The following is a 26,770-nucleotide window of genomic DNA, read 5'->3' on the forward strand; positions in this document are numbered from 1 at the left end:
TAGAATTAAATCTGGCCAGGGATGTCAAGGGCAACAAGAAAAGCTTCTGTATGTACATTGGTGATAAAAGGAAGATGAGAGAAAATGTGGGCCCTCTCTGGAAGGAAATGGGAGACCTGGTTAACTGGGATATGGAGAAGGCACTATTTAACACCTTTATTAGTAATGTGGACAGTAGGATTGCCTGCATCCTCAGTAAGTTTGCTGATGACGCCAAGCTGTGCAGTGCGGTTGACACACTGGAGGGAAGGGATTCCATTCAGAGGGACCTTGACAGGCTTGAGAGGTGGGGCCATGTGAAACTCATGAAGTTCAGCAAGGCCAAGTGCAAGGTCCTGCACATGGGTCAGGGCAGTCCCAAGTACGAATACAGGCTGGGCGGAGAATGGAGTGAGAGCAGCCCCAGGAAGGGCTTGGTGGTGTTGGTTGATGAGAAGTTCAACATAAGCCAGCAATGTGCGCTTGCAGCCCAGAAAACCAACTGTATCCTGGGCCGCATCAAAAGAAGTATGACCAGCAGGTCGAGGGAGGTGATTCTCCCCCTTTACTCTGCTCTTGTGAGACCCCACCTGGAGCACTGTGTTCAGCTCTGGGACCCCCAGCGTAAGAAGGACATAGAGGAAGGCCAGAATCCAGAGGAGGGCCACCAAAATGATCAGAGGGCTGGAGCACCTCTCCTACGACGACAGGCTGAGAGAGTTGGGGTTGTTCAGCCTGGAGAAGAGAAGGCTCCAGGGAGACCTTATAGCAGCCTTCCAGCACCTGAAGAGGGCCTGCAAGGAAGCTGGAGAGGGACTTTTTACAAGGGCATGTAGTGACAGGACATGGGGTAATGACTTTAAACTGAGAGGGGGTCGATTTAGGTTAGATATAAGGAAGAAGTTCTTTGCTGTGAGGGTGGTGAGGCACTGGAACAGGTTGCCCAGAGAAGTGGATGCTCCATACCTGGAAGTGTTCAAGGCAAGGTTGGATGGGGCTTTGAGCACCTGGGTCTAGTGGAAGGTGTCCCTGCCCATGGTGGGAGGGGTGGGTGGGTGTGGAACTAGATGATCTTTTAAGGTCCCTTCCAAGCTAAACCATTCTATGAAAAGAGTTGCAGAATATTTTTGAGGTTTTGGTAGAATGTTTTGTAAATGAGGATTTATTTAAAGGTATGCTTTTTTCATAACAGTGAGGCTGTTTAAGCACTGGAACCATGAAGTAGCAGAGACTTTCTTATGAGGAAACTGAAATCAAAATTGACAACTTTTTTAGTCTCAGTGGTAGTGATTGGGTGAGGTTAAGGCAGTTAAGTGTACTGGGCTGCAATGAACATAGGTTGTGTCTTGTTTAGCCTTGCATAGAAAATGTTGAGGAGTTGAGGAGCATAAATTGAAAGAATAATAATATTAATTTTGTTCAAGTGCTAAAGGGGGGAAGGCTTTTTTTGCTTTTCATATACTTGAGATGATGTCAATATTAAATATTTCAATTAGACCAGGTCAAAAAGATTTGAATATAGGAATCATGCTGAGACAAGTTCAGTTTTGACTTGTTGACAGAGCAGTTCTCATTATGGTCAAGTGTTGTCTTGTTCCATGGATGACTTTTTAATGTCTAGGTATGTAATTTTACAAAGTTTTGTTTCTCTGAATTTGTATTGAGAGCATCTCCTGAAATGGTGCAGCTTTTAGGGCCAGTTCTTTTTACTGTTGTTTTCTCATTTTGGCTTCTAGCAGTTTGCTTTCATTCCTGGATGAAGAAAGGGAAAATAGTGAAGTTCCATGCAGCTTTAAGGACAAAGACAAAATTTCTAGAAGGTTCATGTCATCAAAGCCAGGTGTGGCTGGCAGTGCCCTGCCTGCGATAAGAACTTGAAAGAGAAGGGGGAAGGTTAAGGTGTCTATCAAATATTTCTGGTTTCGGAAGTACTTCGTATTTATGCATGTAGCTTTTTCCCCGCATACTCATTTTACCTTCTGTAAAATTGCCTTACACGGTTTTTTGGCATTAGTTTCCTTCGGGGTTTAACAGTTATGTCTGTCTACTTGACTCATTTATCCAAGGTGAAGCTAAACCTAACTGTGTATAGTGTAGCAGCTGATCTGCTGTAGATAAGACTGTCGTCTCCTATTTAAAAGAGTTTAAAGCATGTTCTAACTGGAGCAGTCTTGAAGTTTTGCTCATCTCATGAGGTTCTTTGTAAGTGCTCCAAATACAGGATGAACTGAAGAAGGGGTTTCTGAAATAGTGTTCCCAAGGACCATGTTTACAAAATCATTGAACTCTGTTTTGCATGCCAAGTGCTTGAATTGTTCCATTAAATGTGCTTAAAATGACATCACTAGTCAACATCATCTTGTAGAAACAGTTTTTCTAAAGATAATGGGATACAGTTTAGATCTTAAGATTGAGTGGAGCCTGACCAGCAAGTTAAATGGATGTTTACATACACTAGTTTGGCCTGTGAGCCAGAATGAATGCCAGCACTTGTACTTTGGCTCAGAGTAACTTGCATTCGGCCATTTGGTAACTGCTGTTTAGTATCAGTGTAATTTCAAGCCTCATCCATGGTAGCATGGGTGGGTCCTGCACACAAACAAAAGGGAAGGGAATTCAGGTTATTGGATTGTTAGCTTAGTGGGAGTGATTTCAGTGCTAGTCTTCCTGGGTTTCTTTTTATGTTTGGGTTTTTTGACTACCATTCAGTGGAACTTCTCTGTGTAAGAATCTTGACAGTATTTGTTCAGCACAAACTTGCTTCTTAAAGATGCGGTGCACTAACTCAATAATATATGCCACTGCTCTTACAATTCTTTTCTGTTTCTGTTCTTGCTAATAGTAACCCTTCAGTGTGAACACCTCACTTTACTGCAGAAATACCGTCAGGGAAAGAAATGAAAGTGAATTTCTACTGAGCATTCAGTTTCAATCATGTAATAAAGACTTTTATTTTCAACAGCAGATAAATTTAAAAAAATGTGCTGTGCATGGTAAGAAGCAAAATTGGTCTCTTCTGTGGTTAATTTTATACAGTTCCTTTTAGATGAACTGCTAATGATATGTTCAAATCCTTAGTTGTTGTTGCAGAGCTAGGGAGTATTAAATATTGGAGTAGTGAGATGATAAACTTAAGCAGTAGAGATGTGGTGTTGGAGGCAACAGGGGAGGTATTGGTTTGTCGTTCATTTATTTCTGAGTCTGTTTGTCTTCGCTGTGTGTTCTGACACAGAGCCTGAGGAACCAACATGTTTTTAAATTAAACCATCTTTGAAAGTCATACCTAGAAGATTTTCTGTGATAAGGCTTTCAAAAGTGAGATGTTTTAGGGGAGAGGAAAAAAAAAGATGGGCGATATTGCTAAATAATATTTAATAATACTAAGTCCTGTTCACATTTTCAGTCTTGTTAGTATTTACTAATGCAAATCAAAGAGAAGGGGGGGGAATTGGGTGGCACTAGTCCTGTAATTGGTCCTCTTGAAGTTAAGCCATAGGAAAACTATCAGTTCTGTCCCTCTTAGTTTCAAATGCTGACAGCTCTTCATCATGTCTTCCCATATCATTTCTGTCAGGTTAAAGAAACGGGCTTCTTCAGGAGACCTTCCTTTTGTCCCCTTGCCATGTTGTCCTTTGAACAATGTGGAAGGTTTTAGATTTACTTTCTGCAATGAGGATTAAAAAGGAAACTAGCACTGTTATGGCCATAGAATTAAAAAGGATTTAGTTTAACAGATAAGAGGGGTAGGAATTCATCTCTATCCTCTGCATCTTGTTCTAGCTGAAGTAGTTTTCATGCATGTTCTGGGATGAGGGATGCAAGCAGTACAGGGCAGTGTGAGAGAGAGAGATGGAAGGCAAAGGGGCAGACTGAAAAGACAATCTTGAGCATTAAAGAAACTAACCTGCAGCTAGTGCTTTCTGTGGTTAGTTGAACTGTTGCAAAAGAGTAAGAGGCTGTTGACCAGAGAGCAGTGTTCAATACTCCTTGTACAAAGAGTAAATGCAGTCAGGTCTGTTTCCACGGTTACAGTCCAGCAATTTTAGCTGTGAAATATCTCCAGGTGACATTGCACGTGTTTATCTCACTGAATAGCTAAAAGTGCTTTGGAGTACTTAATTTTGACCACAACCTGAAGCGCACCTATAGCTCTTCAGTTTTCTTCATTGAAACTAAAATGTATAACCTTTTTCAAGGTGTGTGCATATTTTGTGTACCGTTACTATAGTATTTAATGCTGTTCACTGGTGAATTTGTGTGACTCAGGAATGCTGTTTTGGCTTTTGAGTACTTGTTATGTATAGTTATACGTGCTTAGATGAAGTCTTCTCGCTGGAGCAAAAGTTCTGCTCTGTGTCAGCTTGAATCATTTAATATAACCAGTTATTTCACTTGTAGATGTATTGATCTGCCATGAGAAGTGAAAAATAAAGCAAGCACCGTGTTTTTAATTTCTTGGGAGCTTGATACAAATAGTAGGCGTTGCTGTCCTCATCCAGAGAACACTAAAATCAAATATAAGCAGCAATCCTGGCATTCTGAGAATTGAGGACTCCTTTTGTCAACAGGCTTCAAACTCGGAGTTTCCCTCTGGTCTGGTGGATATGTGCATTTCTAGCTGCACAGAAACACAGCTTCAGTGAGAGGAATAAAAAATACTGCATCCAAGGGTTTTTTCAAGGCACGAGTCATCAGCCTGCCTTTTCTTTGGAAAAGTGGGTTAAGGTGGAGTAAAAATCCTGTCAGGTTCAGGAGGCATAAGTAACCTGCTTACTGGTATGTGAAAATACAGATGGCTGTACTACTGTTTCTGATAAATCAGAGCGGAAAATATGCACCCTCTGCTTCCTTTTCTAAATGACACTGCTAAGTATTGGCTCCCATACAGACTTAGGTCTTGCTGAAATCTGTGGCACAATGGAAATTCCCATTGAAATCCTGAAGCTTTTTGGTGTCTCAGAATTGCTTCCTGATGCTTAAGCTCCTGAAATCTGCCGAATTCGACAGGTATTCTAAATATTGCCTGTTGTCTACCAGTTGTTTGAAAACCAAGCAGCCTGCTCAAGGCTTGTGTGTAGAACCAGCCTTAATCACACCATTTTTGTGGAAGTAATACCATTTAAATTATCTTAAATTTGATTTAATAGTAAATATTTTCCTGGTTAATGCATTTTTTCCTTTTGTAAACTATATTTAGCTGTAGATACAAAATACAAATTGTTGACACTCTCACTTGGATGTTTAGATGACTTTGGTTTTCCTGGCTGAAAAATATTCATGACCCTGTTACCTTCTTGATCACTAGTATGTCTGCAAAAAGAAACATTTTCTCTTTGATTCTTGGCTGTCTTTTGGAGCTTTTCCAAGTAGAATTGCTTATGCTGTTGAGGGTGTAGAAAAATGTTGAGGACTCCATATTAATATTCAAAGGGTACTACTATGGAGTTCTTAACTGCTACTCGATTCTAGTTTCCATAGTGTTGGAGCTGAAATACAGATATTGTACATATATTGTTAATTAATTTTGATTAGATCAAGCAGGAAGTTTTTGGAAACTTGAAAGTACGTAATAGACTGTCTGGGACAACTCTTGACTATAGATGTTGTGAAGTGTAGATATGTTGAGTGTATGTGGCACATGCAACTTGAGATAAATGAGCGTTTTAATTAGAACGTAACCGTTCCCTTTTTTGTGGTGTGTTTGCTATTTACCTTTTGGTAGTCAGCTCTTTTTAGAATGAGCGCACCGATGGACAATTCCATTGACTACAATTTTACTGAGAACTATCCTAAGTTGTCGTCAGTTTTGTGAGGAACTAGGATCAAGTTCAGTCTAGTAACTTCAGCATTGCCTAAGGCTCACACTTTTTGCGTGTTAGGCTTATTTTCTTTTTTGATTAATTCTGAAGCAGGTCTTTGTGCTGATGTACTGGGCAGTCATGGGTCTAACAGTGGCTCATCTCATCCTGCTTCTGTTCCTGCTTCCAGTACCCTGGTATCTGCTATCTCAGGTAGTCGGCGCAATAGGGCTCTGAGGAGTTTTTCAGGCATAATCTAAATACAAGGCAAGATTGCACTCTAGCCTTCCTGTCTTCCCTCCAAGAAGGAAAAACTTCCTCTCACATGTGAATTGATGGAATAATCCCCCTTCAAGATGTTTTGTAATGGATTTGGAATAGACGGTGTGCCAATATTTAAATGTGTGTGTGTGTGGTTTTGTTTTGGTGTGGTGTTTTTTTTTTTTTAAGCCTTTCATACTAAGTCAGGACTATTGAATTAGACTTGCTGAATCTTCAGAGACTTATTTAGGATTGTGCCTTCAACTGTAGCTCTTGTATGTCCAGACTTAAATGTTTTCATGTGATACAAATGAATCTTTAACACTTAGATGAATCCTTAATACTTACAATCTAGAAGGCATATATGTAGTAAGAATAGTTTGGGTGCTTTGGGAGACCAGGTTTAGTTGTCTGCTGGATTTGGAGGGTGGTTGTGGATACAGCTGAAGTACGGATATACTTTTCTGCCAGTGTGGTAAACAAAAGAAAACTACCCTTTTTTCTTTTTTTTTTTCCTCTCTTTTTCCTTTTAATTAAAACAGTACTGAAGAATTTTCTTTTACTGTCTTTAGATGAGTGGCAGTGGCTCTTGGTGACTTGCATCCTTCTTTCAGCAGTTTACGATGAGAGGTCCATAGTTACCTCTGCAAATCTGCAGAGAGTAATGGTTATATATGCACTTGTTATCTTTGTGTTGAAGTATTTTTAGTGAGCCCCGATTAGGGATACTTTGAAACTGCATTGGGCATTGGGAAACTGTAGGGAGAAACACTGCTTTTATTTCTTCTTAAAGATGATAGGTGGCTGTGAACACATGTGGCCTGAAGACTGTAGTGCTTTCATTTATCACTGCTTGCTTGTATTTTACTATCTCTTAAGTATAAAACTGTCCTGGAGTCTCTAGTAATTACTGTTGAAGATTAAGCATCCTGTCCAGCATCAGAGCTTTCCCAATTACACAGCGTAATCTGCTCGAATTGCATGAAACAGTGTAGTGACCTTCTGATCAGGAGCTAAGGTCTGTGCTGTATTTTTGTTTTAGCATTTGGCTTTTTTTTTTGAAAGATACAATCTAATTTTGTATTAAATATTTAACAGGCCCAAGATCAGTTTGTCAAGACTTTGAATGGGTGCAAATTTGAGAGGGAGTGTTGCTGCCTAGTTAGTCACCTATTTACTTGTAACCTGTTGTCTTTTTACATAAGCACCATTATTAAAGTATAAATTTACCGAGCTACTGTGTGTGATCTGTCAATTAAGTTAGGTTTTTCCTTTTCACAGGGAGGCTATTGCTGAACTTCAAAATGGGGTTTATTGACAGAACACCTGATACTACTGACATCTGTGTAAAGAAATTCATTCTCTGTTAATGAACCAGTAGGGGGCATTCCAGCTCAGTTGCTTGTATACCCCTTACTTTTTATGAAGGGTGTATTGGATTTGTTGGCAAAGTGCGCCTTTGTTAAAAGGTTTTTTTGTAAATATCTGCAGTTCATTCAAATTGGCAAGATAATAGTAAGCCTAATGCTTTCTGGCATTAAAGGGCTCTGACATCAAAGGGGAAGAGTCTTCATTTTGCCATGCTTACATTACTTATATATGCTGATTGATACAGAACATGAGTATGTCTTAAAGAAGCACAGACAATACAGTACTCAATACAGTTGTGCTGAAAACTTACAACTCTCTTAAAGAACAAATGAAAGATCCAGATTTGTTCCGGGATCTATCTGAATTTATGGTTTCTAAAAAGGAGGCTGCTTTTGCTTTTCTAATTACGGTTTAAAGCAGTAATTTTACAGTTAACCTGTTCTTTATATTTGCTTGACAGTCTTAAGCATCACTTCAGCTTCAGGCTGGTGAATTATTTGTGATAAGGGAGGTCTGGCCTCTTTTCTCAGAGTATGTTGTAGCCATTTTTTGCTTTTGCCTACTGTTGCTTCTTGTCATGATGACTTCATTCTCCCATCAGTGGTTCAGCTGGAATATCAATAGTTGTAAATGTGCCTCTTAGTTAAACCAGTGGAGGCTCTGTTGTAATTTTTAAGTTGAAGTTAATAATTGTGGTGTTCATTGACCTAAATTTCTGTGCACTTTAATTTTCATTAAATCTTGTCATAACTATAGGTCACGTAGCTGACTTAAATGCAGTTGTTTTAAAATGAAGTGGAACTATAAATGATTGGGCTGTGGTGAACTTAAGCTACTCAGGAAATAGGCTAGCAAATACTATAGAAACTACTAAGGTAAAAAAGACTTGAAAAATCTTTTTCATGTCCGGAGTATTTCACTGACTTTTCTTAAGCTTAAATAGGGTTTCAGTTAATTTTAAAGTAAAATCTGAAACACTGGATTGAGAGGTTTGGTTTTGAGTATCCGTGTTTGTACTGTAAAGGTGTTTGTTCTCATTAGGTACAATGAAGCAAATCTTCCGTATAATTGCATTAGTGATATGTGACATTAAAGCTTAATTGGCTTATTTTAAATATCTTGCACATCAATTTCTTTTAGATTGTGAAAATTGAAAAGGTCATGAGTGCAGTTTAATATTCCAGGGTGAGAGATTTCAATTTTAGTACAATATGTAGAGAATTAATTAGGAAACATGACTAAAAGAAAAAGGATGTTGAATGCAAATTAGGCTGTTCATTAGAGTATAGAAGCTGAAGCATCTTGAAGTATTGTGGAAATTTGATTGCAAATTCAGTAAGCACCTTGGTTTTTTTAAAAAAATTACTTTTATTTTTTTAAAGTGGAAGTTATTGTAACAGTTCTTCAGGGTTGTAGACTTAATTGTTATAAGGCACTCTAAAATAAAATGCGCTGCTGTTCTCATGGCATTCTCTTTTAACCAGTATTTTTGTTTTGCAGGAGATTGATGAAGCCTGCAAGAGGATAAAACGTGAAATTGATGATTTAGGCCCTGAAGTTGGTGACATCAAAATCATTCCATTGTATTCCACCCTTCCTCCGCAGCAACAGCAAAGGATTTTTGAACCTCCCCCACCAAAAAAACAAAACGGAGCAATAGGAAGAAAGGTAAATAGTATGCTGTTCAGTAACTAGCCACTCACAGTTGTATAGGCAAATAAATAGGACTTTCAGCTGTTTGAAGTGTATTTGGATAGCAACAAATGGAAGCTTGGGGTTTTTTTTTTTTTGAAGCCTTAATAATCCAATATTTTATTACAATAAACTTTTTAGACAACTTGGAGTTTGTTTCTTAGTGCAATTCAAAATTCTGGCTTCCATCTGTAAGGCCAGAATGTTCTAGTAACAATTTGATTTGACTGTCATTCGTTTAAGTTTCTTACGAGAAATATGATTAAGTCAGATCAAATACTGAATTTGACAACCACATGATTTATGTGGAGGGATGGGATTTTTTTCCTGAAGTAATTATTCTGAGACATGCTTTTTTGGGAAACAAAATGGACTAGCTCTTCAAGGGATGTTATCAGGCAGGTTTTGCCTGTTTCTCAAGGTTTATGAGAAGGTGCAAGTTAAAACAAGTACGTTTAAGTTAAAGGTTCATGTTTTCTGTATTAGTAAGCAGGGAATTGAGGTTCTTTCCTTGGGCAAAATGGGTTGAGAAACTGAAAAACTTGAAATGGCACTGGTTCTTCATAAAATTAATAGTTCAATTCTGAATGCTCACATAAACCACATTAGAAACTATGTGGTTATTTCTCTAAAACTGAACATTTGGAAGAAGTCTTAATAGAGCTTCCTCAAGTTAAACTAAAGCTGTATGAAACTGTAGCGATCACAAAGTTAAGATTTTGAAGGTCAAAGCTGAATCATACTATCTGCTCTAGGCAGGGTTTGTTCTTGATTATTTGCTTTTTTTTTTTTGTGCAGTACAATGCATGTAGAATATTAGTGACAACTTTCTAGTGTTCCGGAAGAATAAATCACTTAATAAATTTAGCGAAATGATCCTCTCTTTCCTATTGAAGTTGATTGCAGAAAGCATTCAATCTGAAATCATGAAACTAATGCTGCAACAAGATTGTATTAGCAAATGACTTAAATGAATGAAATTGCTTTTCAGTGATGAACAAGTGATAGCTGTGTATTTCATTAAATTTTCATTCATGTTTAAAACTGTGCACTTCAAAATAGGTGGTTTCTGGTTTTCTTGATAAGAGGATAACAGGTGCAATATGTAGCTTTCATTGTGTTAAACTGACAAAGCTAGTACCAGTGTCTAACAGGAAGACGCTCTCAGTGTAGCAGCTATTTTACTACAAGAAAAATTGCCATGCTGGAAGAACATCAACTGTAGGCAAAAGCAGGCACAAAATATGTAAGGAACAGATTCAGACATATAAAGGTCTATGTGGTTGGTTGGGGGGTGGGGGGGGTGGTGTTGGGAGGGGGAGAGACCACTCTTACTCTTTGCCTGCCTTGGCTGAAGTGTTCTGGCTTCTGTGTTTTGGTTTTTACCTCCATAACAAATTAGCAATGAGTGAAAGCGTGTCTATGTGTGTTGTAAATTTGTTTAAGTGTTGTTTTAGTTCCAGTTAGTCTTAGTGATCAAGACATGTAAAGTAGGACCATGTGTTGCTGGGCCTCCACCATCTTAGAAAATGTCTGCTTTCACGCAGTCTCCTGTGGAAGTTGAACCTAGGTTTTAGACCTGCTGAGGAAGAGAGAGCTAGCAGGAAGTCAGAGTCATTTCAGAGGTTCTAATGGTCATAAAAACAAAGTAAGTGCTTTCAGTATCTGAATAAGTATCTCCATCTCCTGAGCTTTAACTTTGTGAAAGAAAAGACACTGGAAGTTGTGTGACACTTGGCAGTAGCAGTGATGGTAACACTAGTACTGATATAGCTTGATAACTTAGCACTTTTTTTATCCTCTTAGATGTGTTAGGCAAGGTCAGCTATTACTGCAAGAAAGCTTAAGCTTAAAGATTAAAAAAAATGCTTTTACTAGTTACAGTTAGTCAGAGTATTTAATTTATACCATGGAGGAAGATGACCTAACAACGAGCCTTTCTGCTCCTCTTTCCTATCTTATCCCTTCTTTCCAAACGGCATTCTATTTTCTGTTTCAGGAGTCTTAAGCATTACTAGTTAATGCATATGCAGTATAGATATGTTTTTATATATAGATAATATGTATATTTTAGTATTCAAAGTAACTTGTTTAAATTAATTTCTAAAACTCTGATGTATCAAACTGTTAATCTGATATTTTAAAACATTTTTAACATAACCATTTCAGTAATTGCAGAACTGCAGTTAAAGCTGATTAGGTACAATTTACTATTTTACATAGTTTAGCACTAATTTCATTTGTTTGATTTCCAAGTAACTTTGTACTTTGATTTAGGCTTAGGGATGTGGTATAATTTCCTCAGTTTTTTTCTTAAATTTCTTGTGTTTTTACATTCATTAGTTACGGTTTTTAAGCAATGTGACATTAACAAATGAGGTCTGTATGTACAACAGAATCCACTCTGTAAACTGGTTTTTTTCCTTCCACCTTTGGAAAGTTCTGTACAATTCAAGTACAAGTTAAATTGCTGGACCTTTCTGGGCTAAGCATACTAACAGTATCGAGTTACTGGTATTGAAGTGTCTTAATAGAAATGGGTGATTAAAGGCAGGACCAAAACCTTTTGATGCTGCCTGGTAATTGGTATTTGAAGATTCTGGGTATAGACGCTTCTGTAGGTTCGTAGGTCTGGAAAAAAATGAGACTTTATCTAAAAAGTACGCTCTGTAACATCAAGCTGAATGTGGATTGACTAGCCTTTTAACATGGGAGTGCTAGTTTAATTTGCATATTTAATGACTTGCAAATTTCTTATGAAAATGTGTTGTGCTTTTGTGTCAGCACTTAATTGCATTGATGTTTGTGGCTTTTATCTCTGACTAATCTGTGCAGGTTACCTGTGAATAAAAGGTGTACGGGGCTTTTTTTGTTTGTTTGAGGAGTTCTTAACAGCACATTGTTTCAGGGTGTGGAACACCATAAATCCAAATAAATTTCAAATTTTTTTCCACCAAAGTATTGCTTCCAATGTATAGTAGTATTTGGGCAAGCTTAGACCTTGAGACTACTTAAGAAAAGACAAGCTGAGAGTAATAAGTAGCTGACTGGCAAAGTGATCAGCCAGAAGGAAGAAAAATCAGCAGCAGGATTATCAATCTAGTCCAGCCACTGGCTTCATTGTAATTCTTAACAAATTGTTAGGGGTCTCTCAAATTCTAATTGCTAAACTGAAAACAATGATGGCGGAATACTCTGAAATTAAGAGGTGAAAAGTAAGTAGTTCTGATGAAGTGCTGTGCATGGCTTTGGGGTCTTTTCTGAGGTAGCTGATTAAACTTGCTAATATGATTTAATGTGGTCACTATTAGGATGAGAGCTAATGATATCTATAGACTGTTACAGTGCATCTCTAGACAGAAAATTTGAATGATGGGTGTTGTGGTTTAACCTGGTAGGTAGCTAAATACCACGCAGCAGTTCACTCGCTTCCCCCCTTCCCCAGTGGGATGGGGGAGAGAGTTGGGGGGAAAAAAAGTAAAATTTGTGTGTTGAGATAAAGACAGTTTAATAGGACAGAAAAGGAAGGGAAAACAATAGAGAGGGAAAATAATAATAATATACAAAGCAAGTGATGCACAATGCAATTGCTTACCACCTGCTGACCAATACCCAGCCAGCCCCTGAGCAGTGATTGCTGCTGTGTGCCCCCCCCCCCCCCCCCGTTTCTATACTGAGCATGATGTCACATGGTATGGAATAGCCCTTTGGCCAGTTTGGGTCAGCTGTCCTGGCTGTGCCCCCTCCCAGCTTCTTGTGCACCTGGCAGAGCACGGAAAGTGGAAAAGTCCTTGACTGGTGTAAGCAGTACTTAGCAACAACTAAAACATCAGTGTGTTATCAATGTTATTCTCAAACGAAATCCAAAACACAGCACTATGCCAGCTACTAGGAAGAAAATTAACTCTGTCCCAGGTGAAACCAGGGCAATGGGGAATCAAGCATCAGAACTCAGGTATCACCTTTGCTTTAATTTTTGCATGAGACTTAACCTTCAGAAAGTTCATGGAAATTTAAGAATGTAACCTTAAAAATATGTAAAGATGTTTGAATATCTGGTCATTTAAAAAGACAAAGTTGAAATTAAATATATATTGTTCAGGATTTTAGCTGGAATGTATCAATAACTTGCTTTATTCCAAACAAAGTAAAAGAACATATTGTGCTGGAACAGTTATATAACCTTTGATTTAATATTATTTAAGCAGTTTTCCCTGTTCAGGCTTTTTAAAAAAAGTTTAAAAGCTGGAATTAACAGATGATGTTAAAAGGATCCAGTGTAACTTGTCATTTTGTACCAGAAATGTGAGAAAAATTTGAATAGTGGTTTTGTAAGTAAAATACTTGTTCTTCTGTTTTCTTTTTCTCAAAACTAACTTTTGTTATATTGTTAATAGAGACATAGCGGAGCAGAAACAGTGGACAAAAATTGCTCTGCTTTCAGTAGAAGTTCATCTGGTTGACTTCAGATCATGCTGTAAAAGTGTTGGAGCACACTGATGAAGTGAAAGAAAGTTTGCTGAAAATCCTTGGGGCAGAGACAGAATCAGAGCTCTTCATCTTCAGGACAAAGCAGTTACATTTACTGTTTTATTTTTCGACAGGTGGTTGTGTCCACTAATATTGCTGAGACATCATTAACAATAGACGGTGTTGTGTTTGTGATTGATCCTGGCTTTGCAAAACAGAAGGTAAATACTACTTGTTTTCTCTTTCTTTATAGTAGGAAAAGATACTGGAATCTGGTTTGCTCAGGTAACTCTCCCCTTTGTAAATACTGGTAGGTCTTTTCCCAGTTGAAATCTTGACCTTGGTTGTTTTGTTTTTAACTTAGGGTAGGCTTGCATTTAGTCTGCAAACTTCAGATATCTAGAGCAGTCCAAAATAGTGCGGTGCAAAAGAATTTTATTTTCAAAAAATTGAACTGTGAGGATTTTGAGAGTTAGGCCTGGAATATGGGTTCCCTAGATACTTTAGGAAGGGTGGTTTTGTAGTGTGTGTCGGTGCTTGAGAATGCTCACGTAAAACCAAGAAATCATGAAAGTAAATAAAAATGGTGCTAGAAGCCACCTCTTCTTTTAAGTCACATTAGCGTAGAAAACTCCAGTGCTAAAATGAGAAGAGAGAAGTGATGCCTAGGGTAGTAACTGTTTCTTGTCAGTATTTATGATGTACTGATGCAGCCCTGAAGATTGTCATCGAGCTTGTATTGTGCTTGGAACATAATGGGATGTTCAGAGGAACTGAAGTAGCTTGCCTACAGTCAACGTAATAACTAAAGAAAGAATAAAATACAAATCTTGTAATCTTCATTTAGTTTTTTCACTAACTTTTAGTTTTTTCACTGTCTTTATAACTTTGTTTCTTAGACTTTTCCTTTAATACTTATATGTTTTGTCAGCTTTTTAAACTAATGCAAAATAAGAGATACAGCAGAATGTGAGTACACTCAATGCATCTTTATACGCAAGTTTCAATTGCCATTTAGGCTGAGGTTTTTTTTTTTCCCCACAAGTAGTTCTTATACTGGAAGAATACCTTCTGTAATAAGAAATAAAATTTTTGTACATGTGTTATACCTAGTCACACCAGGAGGGTGTTAAAACATGGGCCAAAGAACATCTTCAACTGAAACTACTATCTGACTACTGCTTTTTTTTTTTTAAACAGTATATTCTTTTCCATGAGCCCTCATGAGTTGGCAAGGCTGCTGTTTATGTATGACCGCAATGGAAATTTTACAGTAAATTCTGGCATATATTTTGTATTGTGACAGTCTGCATGTACCCGTGAAATACAGTCTTGCTTTGTCACTGGTCTGCTTTTTACAGCTGTGTTCAACCTTCATGTTAGATTTTTCTGACCTCTAGAACATGATTATTCAACCTTATAATTGTATCAAGACAACTTTTTTTCATGGAATTATTTGAGCATCAAGAGTGTGTTTAGCACTCTATAGAACAAATTGGACACATTGCTTCTGCCATGAAAATCTTATCTAAAAATACACACATTTAAGGAGGACAAGGGAGCCTGGCAGGAGTTGTTGTTAACAAATGAATAAAAAGTAAATGCTGTTCTCCAGGCAGTTGTATTTGAAGCTTTCTGTCACTGATCCAAAGGCTTTTGTAGCCAATTTTTTTTCTCCTTTCAGATACATACAGCTTGTGATTTCCTAGTCAGAAGCTGCGTTTGAAAATAAGTTTAAAGCGATCTTTAATTTTGTTTTTTTTTTAGATAGTTGTCTTATCCATGAGTGGTGTTCATTCTGTTTTTTCTTTCCTGCCTTATTCCACTTTCAAATAGGTGTACAATCCTCGTATCAGAGTGGAGTCTCTCTTGGTGACTGCGATTAGTAAAGCTTCCGCTCAGCAGCGAGCTGGCCGTGCTGGTCGTACTAGACCAGGCAAGTGCTTCAGGCTCTATACAGAGAAGGCTTACAAAACTGAAATGCAGGTAAGGTTACTTTTTTTAGATTGCATATATAAGAACATCTGATTGATATGGGTAGTAGAGTTCCATGCTACCAGACACAATCAGGATTTGAATGCTTGTGTAGTTTAAAGTGTCTGGAAGAACAAGTGTTCTGAATTTTCTTTTTTTCCTCCCTGCCCCAGGACAACACATACCCTGAAATTTTGAGGTCTAACTTAGGATCTGTAGTATTGCAGCTCAAGAAGCTTGGTATAGATGACTTGGTGCACTTTGATTTTATGGATCCTCCAGGTATCTATTTCTATTTTATCTTGTCTACTGTAAGTGTTATGTCTTGACTTCTGAAATTTTTATTTTGGTGAATATTTTATATAATAACAACATGGGATAAGTTCTCCTATGTTTTTTCGCTGTTTTTATTGTAATTTGTAAGGAATGTCTTTTGTTTATCCTGAAATTTAGTGTTCTGTGTCTTATCAAAGCAAGCTTCTTATGTTTCTGTCTGCATGACAGCTTTTAATGGAACCAAGGAATCTACTGAATGCCCCTTACCTGCAGAGGCTAAGACAAAATTATGGGCATTAGAAATTCTGTTACTTGAGGGTTTTTACTTACCACCTTGATTACACATTCTAATTGTGCATCAGTTAACAACTGTATGTAAATAAAATTGGCTAGTGTTTTTAAAGCCAAATACGTGGTTTTGGCTCAAAGTTAATGTGCATCTCCCTTCTAACAGTGTTAAACGTTCATATCTACTTTAAAAATAGCTGGGTTATTTTGCTGATTAAAAATGTACATCAGCTATATTTAAATACATGAAAGTTGGTTGGTGTCTGTCTGTCCTGTTCCCCCCCCCCCCCCCCCCCCTTCCCGTAAAGCTGTAATTTATAATCTGTAAGCTGTTAAATAACTCTATGGAACAATTGTGTTCTTTGTGCTATGTAGCATGTATGATAGCTTAGCAGGAAGGCTTTTGGATTTCCTTCTGTTTTTCTTTGTGGGTGTAATATGCAGTCGCTATGAGGAAGGCAGGATTAAGAGAACATTCTTATAGACTCAGATTTGTAAAAGACGATAGATATCCAAAGCTGACATGGCTGAGATTTTAGGACCGTCTCAGTCTATTTTGTATGGAACAAAGGAAGACACATTGGTGCATTGGGGGGAAATGATAGTACTACGATACTGAATATTTCACGATACCACTGCTGTCTGAATTTGGAAAAGCAGTAATCTTCAAATATTCAAAGCTTTTGATCCAGTTAAAAGCTCTTCTAAATAAGGAATCCCCCCCCCAGTTTATTCCTTGTCTGAATTCCTATGTAACTGAATTTGGTAATAATTTTGTGTTTGGAAATCAGCTGAATGGAGAACAAAAAATAAGATGGCTTGTAATAGTAACTTTTTTCCTCCTCAGTTTTTTTGTTTATTCAGAGCAGTTTGATTAATGTGCCTGCCTAAATATTTTTTCTCTTTCAGCTCCTGAAACTCTGATGAGAGCCTTAGAGCTTTTGAATTATCTGGCTGCTTTAAATGATGATGGAGACTTGACTGAGTTGGGATCCATGATGGCTGAATTTCCATTGGACCCACAGCTGGCTAAAATGGTTATTGCAAGTTGTGACTACAACTGTTCTAATGAGGTCCTATCTATTACTGCCATGTTGTCAGGTAATAGCAGGGAAGGAGATACTAAACAAAATGCAGATCTTCAGTTTGGGGAAAATTTGAGTTTTCTACATCAAAACCATGAACAATACATTTATATTTCTAATAAAATTAGAATTGTTTTTTAAAACTTCATATAGGGGTTTAATCAATCATTATGGGTTTCCATAGAGACCTTGAAGCTAATGAATAATAAACTTAAGAAATTAGCATGCATAAAATAGTCCAACAGCTTGCTGCTGACTTCAGTTTAAAGTGTATATATTCGAGTTGATGGAGGGGGGAAAAAAAATCAGGCTAGTGGAACAGAATTTTCTTTCTAGGCTCAAAGTCAGGACGAGAAATGTCAGCTCAACCACTCTGTTCTTAAGGCAGTGAAATCTATTTTGTGTGGTGCACTCTTCTGCACTATGATTAATCCCAGTATTTCCAAAAGGATTACAGTTTAATTTCTATTAAACCATAAGCTTGTACATGAAATGATGATACATTTTTCAGTCATTAAGTGGCAAAGCTGAAGAACAGTCACTGCTTTTAAAGGGGGAAAAAAAACTTTGGGGGAGGATGTATAATTTATAAGAATTAATTTGTGTGCACAGCTGTACTTTGCTGCGTTATGTGAATAGCACTGCGTCAGAGCAGAGCTGCTTGTCGAGAGAGCTTGATGAGAGGAAAGTGTTACCAAGCATGCCTTGTATTTCACTTCCCAGTTATGTAGCACTGACTTTGTTTTATAGTTAGTAGTCATAGGACAAGTGGCAAGATTTAGTCTGTTATGCAAATGGGGATGTTCTTACTCATAACTACTCTTTTGTCTTTTGGGTGTGCTATTTTACCAGGCTCTTCACAATGCAGGTGTACTGGTTACATGCTTAACTTGGTTGAATAGAGAAAAAAAAAAAGTTTTGGCTAAGTGTAAAACCTGTTGCTTCAGTTCAGTTTTACGGTATATTTATATGAAACTTTTTAAGAACAAGCTAAAATGTTTGCAGAGTTATGATTGTTCAGACTCAGAGCAGATGGGCAGGGCAGAACCATAATAATTTTTTTTTAATTAAATGGTAGGCTTAATTGCGGAGGTGGTGGTAGGTTGGTGCCTGTCTTTTTCTTCCCTTGCCCCCTCTCCCCCCCAATCTCTACTACAGAACAGTAAGTCTAGTCTTTTTTTCTGTGGTCTTCAATTGATTTGTCTTGCTCCTTTTTCTATTTACCTTTTCCTAGGCCATGATACTTCTTTTTGGTTTAAGGCACAATTAATATCATGATAAAGAAGTTTAAAAAAAACCCCAAAAGACACGGGTTAATGTATGGGTTCTAACTAAAATTCTGCCCTAAAAAAGACCCAAAACCCAAACAAAAAACCAACCAAACCGAACGTTGTCCTAGTATTTGTGAGGACTATTTCCCAAAGTAAACACTTTCTTAAACCAGCAGCATGAGTGTATGGTACGATGTCTTAAGTCCACATAAAATTTGTCAGGCTCTGGATAGCAATCCAAGTATTAATAACTTGGACTGAATGTAAAACTAGACAACAGAAAGCAGCAGAGAACAGCATTGAAAAAATGAGCAGGTTAAATGATTGTACTTCATTTTATAGCTGTGGTGTCTTGCTGTGGGATAGAAAGTGCTATTACTTCAAAACAATAAGTTAAGCCAGTGATAGAATAATTTGGAATTTGCTTTATTAGTGTGAGTTTGAAATGAAAATACACTTTATATTATCTCTGTCTTCAAATGCAGGACCCAAATACAGGGTGTTTATTTTGCACCTGCATTTTCACTTTCTTTAATGCATTGGTCTTTCTGATTTGTTACCATGTGATTCACTGTTGCAGGACGTATTTTTTTTCCTCAAGTTCCATCCAGTATTCAACTCAACATATTCTTGAAATGTAGTGTTTTGGGGCTTTTATGGGAATTTAAGAATAAAATAAAGTAAAACCGCATAACACCCCACAAAAAGGCCCTCATCTGTTAGGGACAGATGAGATGCAAAGAGGTGTTCTCATGAGATTGGTGGGCTTCAGTTATGAAAGGCTATGTAGTCCGAAGCAGCTGGAAAAAGATAAAGGATTTGTAGCATCTTACTTAGCGTTAATTTTATTTAAATTTAACATCTTAAAAATTACATCTACTTAAAACCAAACTGATTTTTTTTTTCTCCTGTAGTTTTCTATAAAGTGAAGATGTCTTATAACTACTTTCGACATTTTGTGAATTAGTATCAATATTACAAACCTATAAGAATGCTGGCAGACCATGAATTAAGTTGGCTGCAATGCTGTTTGTGGTCTTTGGTAGTCTGTATTTGGAAAGGGAGTGTTAAAACGTGATTTTTGGATTCAAGTCAGACGTGAGTCAGATTTATGTAAGAGAATATAAGGACAGAGAAAGCTCATCACATTGCAAATTTTTGGTTTTTTAATTTCACGTAGTGCCAAAGGACGGTTTAACCTTCCACCACTACCGCTACCATCACAACCTTTAGACTTATGCCTTCATTCACATGTTTCTGTATACCAGTGCTGATAACAATACCATCTGGGGAAGAGGACTTGACTTTACTAGTAGTGTTCTGTCTGGTAGCAGACTTGTGATAAAACTCATGTTTGTTTAGACTGTGCTAGTGCAGTACAGTTTCAGACCTACCTTCTTCACTCTGTCCATAGAGGCGTTCTGAGAAAGCAAATTTGCAATTAAAAGTGTTGTGTTACATGGGGTACTAGCTCCTGGTAGAGCTATCAGCACTGGGCCTTGAACTAAGATCTGTTTAGCCTTCCAGTATACATAGGCAATCTTGATGGCCTTCAGACTAGAGATTTTGATGCCTACATATAGTTCTATTAAAATAATCAGGTACTCTGTAGCTTTGAAACCCTCTTGTCTTACAGATGTGGTTAGGTGTTGATGTACCAAATCAAGGTAGTAAACAGTCCAAGATGCAGTTGGAGGCCATCCTGCCCTGCCCTATGCTCTGTGAACTGACCTAGCTAGGCCTTGTTCCTCTATCTGTGAATGCGTGACTCATCGATATGGGCGTTTGTGTTGGGCCCATACCAACCTTGTTTAGTCCCACAGTGTTTTGTTCGCCCCACGGAAGCAAAGAAAGCAGCAGATGAAGCCAAGATGAGGTTTGCCCACATAGATGGAGATCATTTGACGTTGCTGAATGTCTACCATGCTTTCAAACAAAGTAAGTGTGCACCTGTTTTAGCAAAATTATTTGTAATCCTTTGTGCTGCCAGCTTTTGTTCCTGGGTTCCAAGGACAGTTGAAAGGCTTGGGCTTGTTTTTTTGAGCCGTTCTGTTGTAATCTTAAAATGTTTTGGTTTTTTAAGCTATGCAAAAGAGCTATTTAAGTGCTACTTTCCTTTGGGGGGGAAACAAAACCAAAAAACTAGCCAAGAGATCATGTAATAAGCTGATGAGTATGGAGACAAGCCAGGCTTTTAAATCAATGCTGGGTAACCTTGGACAGAAGGAAGTAAGTGTTCCTATAATTAAGAAATATTGGAAGTTTGTTATTTGACATTAATTATAGAAAAATCTGCATAATTGCTTAGTAATTTTTCAGGGAGAGCAGTGCAGAAAATACTCTGAATTTGGAAAAGGATGTGCTCCTAGAACCAAACACTTTTTAATCCTAACTTTTTAAATATAGTTAGGAATTCTGTAATAAGGCCTTGGGATGCATTGAGAGGCAAAGGAGTGATGCATCAACAAGAAGTAGCTTAGAGCTGTACGATAAATTTATTTCATTTACCTCATTTCTGTGTATGGATTTTGGGGAAAATGTACGGTCTTCTTCAGCAGAGCTGAAGTATATTTTAGCAGCTTGAAAAAGATGGGAATGAACAGGTAAAGCTAGGAGTTCTCTCAAAATGTGACTACATAAGTGGCACACTTTTTTAACAGTGACTTATCCTGGTGGTAAGTAAAAAGATTACTCTTAACTGCTAACCAGGTTAAATTATATGCTTCAGTTGCATTTTTCCTGTAAGCAAAAAAAAAAAAAAGGCAAGTCTTTTACCCTGAGTTTTTTTAAAAAAAAAAAACAAACCCAAACAAACAAAAAAAAACCCCACCAAACAAAACACAACTCTGTGACCCTTTCTGTCCTTTCACTGTGAAATTGAGTAGGATTTCTGGGATTCAGGATCATAAGACAAAATGCTGCTACTGTTTTTATCTAGAACAGTATAAACCAGTTATGGGTCATCTAAAATGCACAGTTCAAATGGCACAGAAAGTGACATGCTGTGGTACTTCAATTATGATTCTACTCTATGGTGTAGAAGAACTCTAGCATTCATACTTCATTTAAAATATATTCTGCAAGGTAAAGTGCAGAAACAACTTAAAGTTTCCTTAAATTATGTGACCTGCCTTCTTTTCAATGCAAATTAAGAATAGTCTCTCTCTGTACAAGAGATGCTTTAAGTTCTAAATTTCATTAAGGCTGGCTTTGTTGGATTGTTAAACTGACAAAGGTTAGAAGAGAATCACTTGAAAAGTAATAGAATTGGTAGGGAGAACTGGGTCTCTTGATGTTAAACATGCAGGTTTTTATCCTGACGGAGTGGCTTAGGCTTGCTGTCTTAAGAGGTTTCTTACTAGAGCTATCAGCAGTAGAAATGGTAACTTAAGAGTACCGAGTTCTGTTACTGATGCTGTATTTTACCAGTCACCTACACTTACTTAAACTCCTGTGAGGTGCATCACGCTTAGTATTAGATTAGTCTGTTTGTATAGCTCTTAACTCTTACTTGAATGCTTAATTTAAGGAGGGTTTGGTTTCTCAAATAGAAGATAGTTATGTACAATCTTCTTGTGTGTTCATTGGACACTACAGTTAAAGATTGTGCAGTGTTCCTTATGTTCAGTTATGTTTTGCACTGCAGGTTTGGAAGATGATTTTTCTAGTTGCAGGGTGTGATTTTTTTGAAACGTGTGAAATTTATTGGTGTGGTATTTCAGCAATACATCAGCGATTGTGTGTATATTATGTTGGTGAGGGGAAAAAACCTAATTTTCTTTTGTCCTGACCACATGCTTCCTGAAGAGAGAACAATTTGGGCAAGTTATCTAATACAGGAAATCAACTGAATAAACAAAGAGCTGTTGTCATTTATGAAAGTTTATGGATATTTTTTTCTGGTTCATCTGACTGATCAATCGGTTAGTTGCTGTTTTATTTACTTGTTCTAATTGGATGAAATACTCATTTTTGATTCATGTTTTTTAATGTTGCAGATCATGAGTCGGTTCAGTGGTGTTATGACAACTTCATTAACTACAGGTCCCTGATGTCTGCAGACAATGTACGCCAACAGCTGTCACGAATCATGGATAGATTTAATTTGCCTCGTAGAAGCACAGACTTTACCAGCCGAGACTATTACATCAACATAAGAAAGGCATTAGTTACTGGGTATTTCATGCAGGTATGTGTGCATTCTTGTAGGGAACATAGTTCAGTGTTTATGTGGCTTTTAATGTTAGTATGGTTATTATAATTTATCAAAACTTTATGAATGTTACTTAAATTATATATGGCTAACTATATTACCACTTAGTGTTTGTCAGGTTGCTTGGTTATTGCTCAAGTAGTACGTTCTTCAGTCAGATTTTATTTGGAAGAGAAGTTGTAGGCAGTCTTACTGGTATCAAAATAGTGTTTCTGGCATGACCAGTGAGGAATTGACCACTAACTTCTGAATCGCTGAGGAAGTAACTTCATAAAACATTTCAAACTAACTGCAGAATACGTAGTTTTTAAATTATTTGTAATCTGATACAAACAGGAGAAGTACAGTTGTATATAACTATTAATTATATGTAATCCTTATAGAAGGAGAGTATTTTCTTTCGCATACTTTGCCATATTTATATTTAACTTTTAAATTACATGAGTTGTGAGTACTGGAGCAGGTCTATAATATCAACGTGTATGCTGTTTGTAACTCACTCGCCTCTTGAACCAAGATGGCGTGGAAGCCAGTCTCCACTGCTGCCTCCTGGATGCTTTGCACTTCATGTATTAAGCATGCCTCCAAGCTAGAATGCAGGCTGTGGTTTTTTCTTTGGGTTGTTTTTTGTGGTTTTGGTAGAGGTTTTTTTTGTTTTGGTGGTGGGGTTTTTTTTGGCATAGTCCCTTTGTGCTGTGTGTTTTCTCTTCAGCATTCGTCCCTGGTTCTAGAAGAGTCCTTTTGTCTCTTGCAGACCCGGGGTACAGAACCTTTAATGGGAGTGAGTTTTCATCCTCATTGACTCTGGGTTGTTGTGATAACATTTGTTCCCAGCAAACATGCATTGTGACGCATCTCAGGAAGGTCTCTTCTAGAGCCTAGTATCTCACTTCTGGAGAACACAACCTTGTTGTCTCTAAGAGGCTGACCAGTGCCTATGGCATCTCCTCATTTTTCACTTGAGCTGTGCTCTAGTGGTATTTGAGCACAAAAGCTTTTGAGTTGAAAAGGGAACCATAGGTTAGCACTGTGCAGCTTAGAATGTCAAGCAGCTTGACAGGCATGCACGTGCCACATCCTGACTGGGGTGCAGGCTTGGGTACCATGTGTGTTTAACACTCCCTCCAAGGAAGCAGTGCCTTCCCAGAGCTAGGCCAGCCAGCCAGTCTGTAGCAGAAACATGTTTCTGGGTTTTCGGAATAGAGGCATATCAGTGTCAGCAACTGCATTTCACTGTAATGCAAATGGGAGATCAAGGCTGCTGGCTGCTTTTAGATATTGAAATAGTTCTAAAACCTGACTTGCTGTAACCTTTCAGACAAGCAAGCTAGTCACTGTATTCAGCCCTTGCTTTTGGGATGCGTTTTTCTTCATCTTTCTTGGGGGGAATGCTTTAATACATATTCCCACCTACACCTTTAATTCTGTAAATATCCTTGCTGGGCCTGGGCTGGCTGAGGCAGCTCTGATTGCCACAGTTACACTTCTGTTTGGCAGAGTATCCTGTTGTTTCCTTTATTTGCTTGGATGTATGGGAGGTCATGTCCTTGGAAGTTTGTACACTGTCAGTTTGTTTTATGTTACTCTGAGTGAAACTCTTCCTCTAATAGGTGTTTTCCTGCCATGGATGTGGAAGTGCACTGTTGGGGCAGGTAGCTTTTTGGTCTCTAATGCTCAGGAGTTAAAGATCTGACTTTGTATTTTTGCTGCTAGTAGAGCAGTAGGCTCACATAGATGAAAATGAAAGCCTTTCCAGAAGTCTCCTCAGGCTTCCATGCTCAATAGGTTGTTTACTGCCCCCCTCACCCAAAATACCTAATTGAATTTTTGGGCTGAATGAAGAAATAGTGTTGTGGTTTAGCCCCAGCCAGCAACTAAGCACCACGCAGCCGCTCGCTCACTCCCCCTACCCCGATGGGATGGGGGAGAGAATCGGAGGAGTAAGAGTGAGAAACACTCCTGGGTTGAGATAAGAACAGTTTAATAATTGAAATAAAGTAAAATAGTAATGCTAATAGTAACAGTATAATAATGATGATAATAATAATGATACACGAAGCAAGTGATGCACAATGCAATTGCTCACCACCCGCCGACCGATACCCAGACAGTTCCCGAGCAGCGATTGCTGCTCCCTGGCCACCCCCCCCCCAGTTTATATACTGAGCATGACGTCATATGGTATGGAATAGCCCTTTGGGCAGTTTGGGTCAACTATTCTGGCTGTGCCCCCTCCCAGTTTCTTGTGCACCTGGCAGAGCATGGGAAGCTGAAAAAGTCCTTGACTAGCATAAGCAGTACTCAGCAACAACTAAAAACATCAGCATGTTATCAACATTCTTCTCCTACTAAATCCAAAACACAGCACTATGCCTGCTGCTAGGAAGAAAATTAACTCTGCCCCAGCCGAAACCAGGACAAATAGCTATGGCAGATCTGTTGAAGGCATTTGGAGTGGAAGCCATTTCAACAGTTTCTCTTCTCCTTTGATGTATTTGAGTCCATTGTATTTTATTTTGAGTTTCTTTGACTCTTTAACCTACATGGTAATGTGATACCTGTTTGACCTTGACTCTGAATCTTCTCTTGTGAATTCCATGTTGCTTTGAGTAACCTTCAGTGGAAAAAATATTAAATGCCTATAAAAACTTACAAATACTCAAGAGATGTTATTTGCAAGCAGCAGAAGTACTCAAATGCACATTGTGGCCTCTTAAAGCAGATATTCAAACTCTGGCATTTTGGGGGTTCTTGTTCAGGAAACTTGACTAATGAAATGCATACATCAGTCTTTGTCGTATTAGTACAGAACATGTGTGGAATTCCAAGTCTGAGCACTTGCAGAGTATGTGCACATACAGTAGTCTGTGCATGTAAAGTACTAAGGTCTGTGGGCAACACATGGCAGAAGTTTAAGTTTAAAAATACAGCGTGAAGTGGAAAAAACAGTAGCAGCCATTCTCCTGAAACAGTTCTCATTGACTCCATGGTTCAGCCATTCTTCTGAAATAGTTCTCATTGGCTGCATTGTTTTATACTTTGCTAATTGCTTACTGTCGTAAAAACAATCACAAAAGTTTCCTGTAGAAATTTCTGTACTAATCAAGACCTGTGATTGATGTCCAACAGTGCAGGCCCATAATAACTATTGAAATAGTTACATAATTAGTAATAAGTACTGTAAATTTGTCTACCTTCAGTTGTGTGTCAGTGACTGATAAATGTGGAATTTCTGCTGGTGGCGCATCATCTTTTTACCCTTCATATTTAAATACAGACTTGAATTCCAGTAAATCTGCCATAGACAAGGAAAGGGAATAGTAAAATAGTTTAAAACTGCGAACAATTCTGCGTGTAGAAAATCTTCTGGAAGGATAGATATTGGCAAGAAGTTAAGTGTCTTAAAAAATTTTTGTGCTATGTCTCCTGTTTCTTCTAGTTTTTATAATGGAAAACTTTTATTGGCTTTTTTCAGTAACTGTTTCTATATCGCACATCAGAATATGCAAAGTCTATATAGACTAGAGCAAGAGTGGTGCTTGCAAAGTCACTAAGAAACTGCTCTTTGAAAATAAAATAAATCAGAGAAATACTGCTTTCTCGCTACCTTAACGCTAAACATATCCTGTTTTCAGAAGGGAGAGGGATTGGAAAATTGTACAACTTTAATGCAATCTTAATTTGGCAACAAAACTAAAGAACTAGGTATAATGATTATTTACTCAACAGAAGTAGAAAAAACTAAGCATATAATTTTTAAAGTGTTAATAGACATGTAGCTGAAATAACTGTGTGGCAAAAAATAATTATACTACAGGAAGTAAGCTAAGGAAACTGTTAAAATTGAATTGGAAAAGGCAGGCACATGCCCAAGTATTTTAAAGATGGTTCATCTTCCTCTTGGCAAATTTTTTTTTTGAGACCGATATTATCAGTTGTCTTGAAGAACTTAGGTATTTATCATTGTATTTACAATCTAGTAGTGAAGGCAGAACAAGAATTGATCATTCAAAATCTAAATCAGGATTTAAAGGTGGAACGAACTACTGTAATATGTGGTAGAGCCACCACTGTCCTCTTGTGTCTTCAAAT

At 37.8% G+C, this 26,770-nt stretch overlaps 1 protein-coding gene across 2 annotated transcripts in view; it reads left to right on the forward strand.

Moving 5' to 3' along the window:
* The window catches only part of DHX15 (DEAH-box helicase 15), a 50,658-nt gene that overhangs the window by 17,512 nt on the left and 6,376 nt on the right, over positions 1-26,770 (forward strand). For both annotated transcript variants that reach the window (XM_075709750.1, XM_075709751.1), the window contains 7 exons: positions 8,910-9,077; positions 13,706-13,792; positions 15,408-15,557; positions 15,719-15,827; positions 17,019-17,210; positions 20,281-20,403; positions 22,464-22,654. In XM_075709750.1, the coding sequence (XP_075565865.1) occupies positions 8,910-9,077; positions 13,706-13,792; positions 15,408-15,557; positions 15,719-15,827; positions 17,019-17,210; positions 20,281-20,403; positions 22,464-22,654 (1,020 nt within the window). The remainder of the gene's footprint in view (positions 1-8,909; positions 9,078-13,705; positions 13,793-15,407; positions 15,558-15,718; positions 15,828-17,018; positions 17,211-20,280; positions 20,404-22,463; positions 22,655-26,770) is intronic.

This window comes from Pelecanus crispus, chromosome 4 (genome assembly GCF_030463565.1).
Source record: "Pelecanus crispus isolate bPelCri1 chromosome 4, bPelCri1.pri, whole genome shotgun sequence".
Lineage (NCBI taxonomy): Eukaryota > Metazoa > Chordata > Aves > Pelecaniformes > Pelecanidae > Pelecanus > Pelecanus crispus.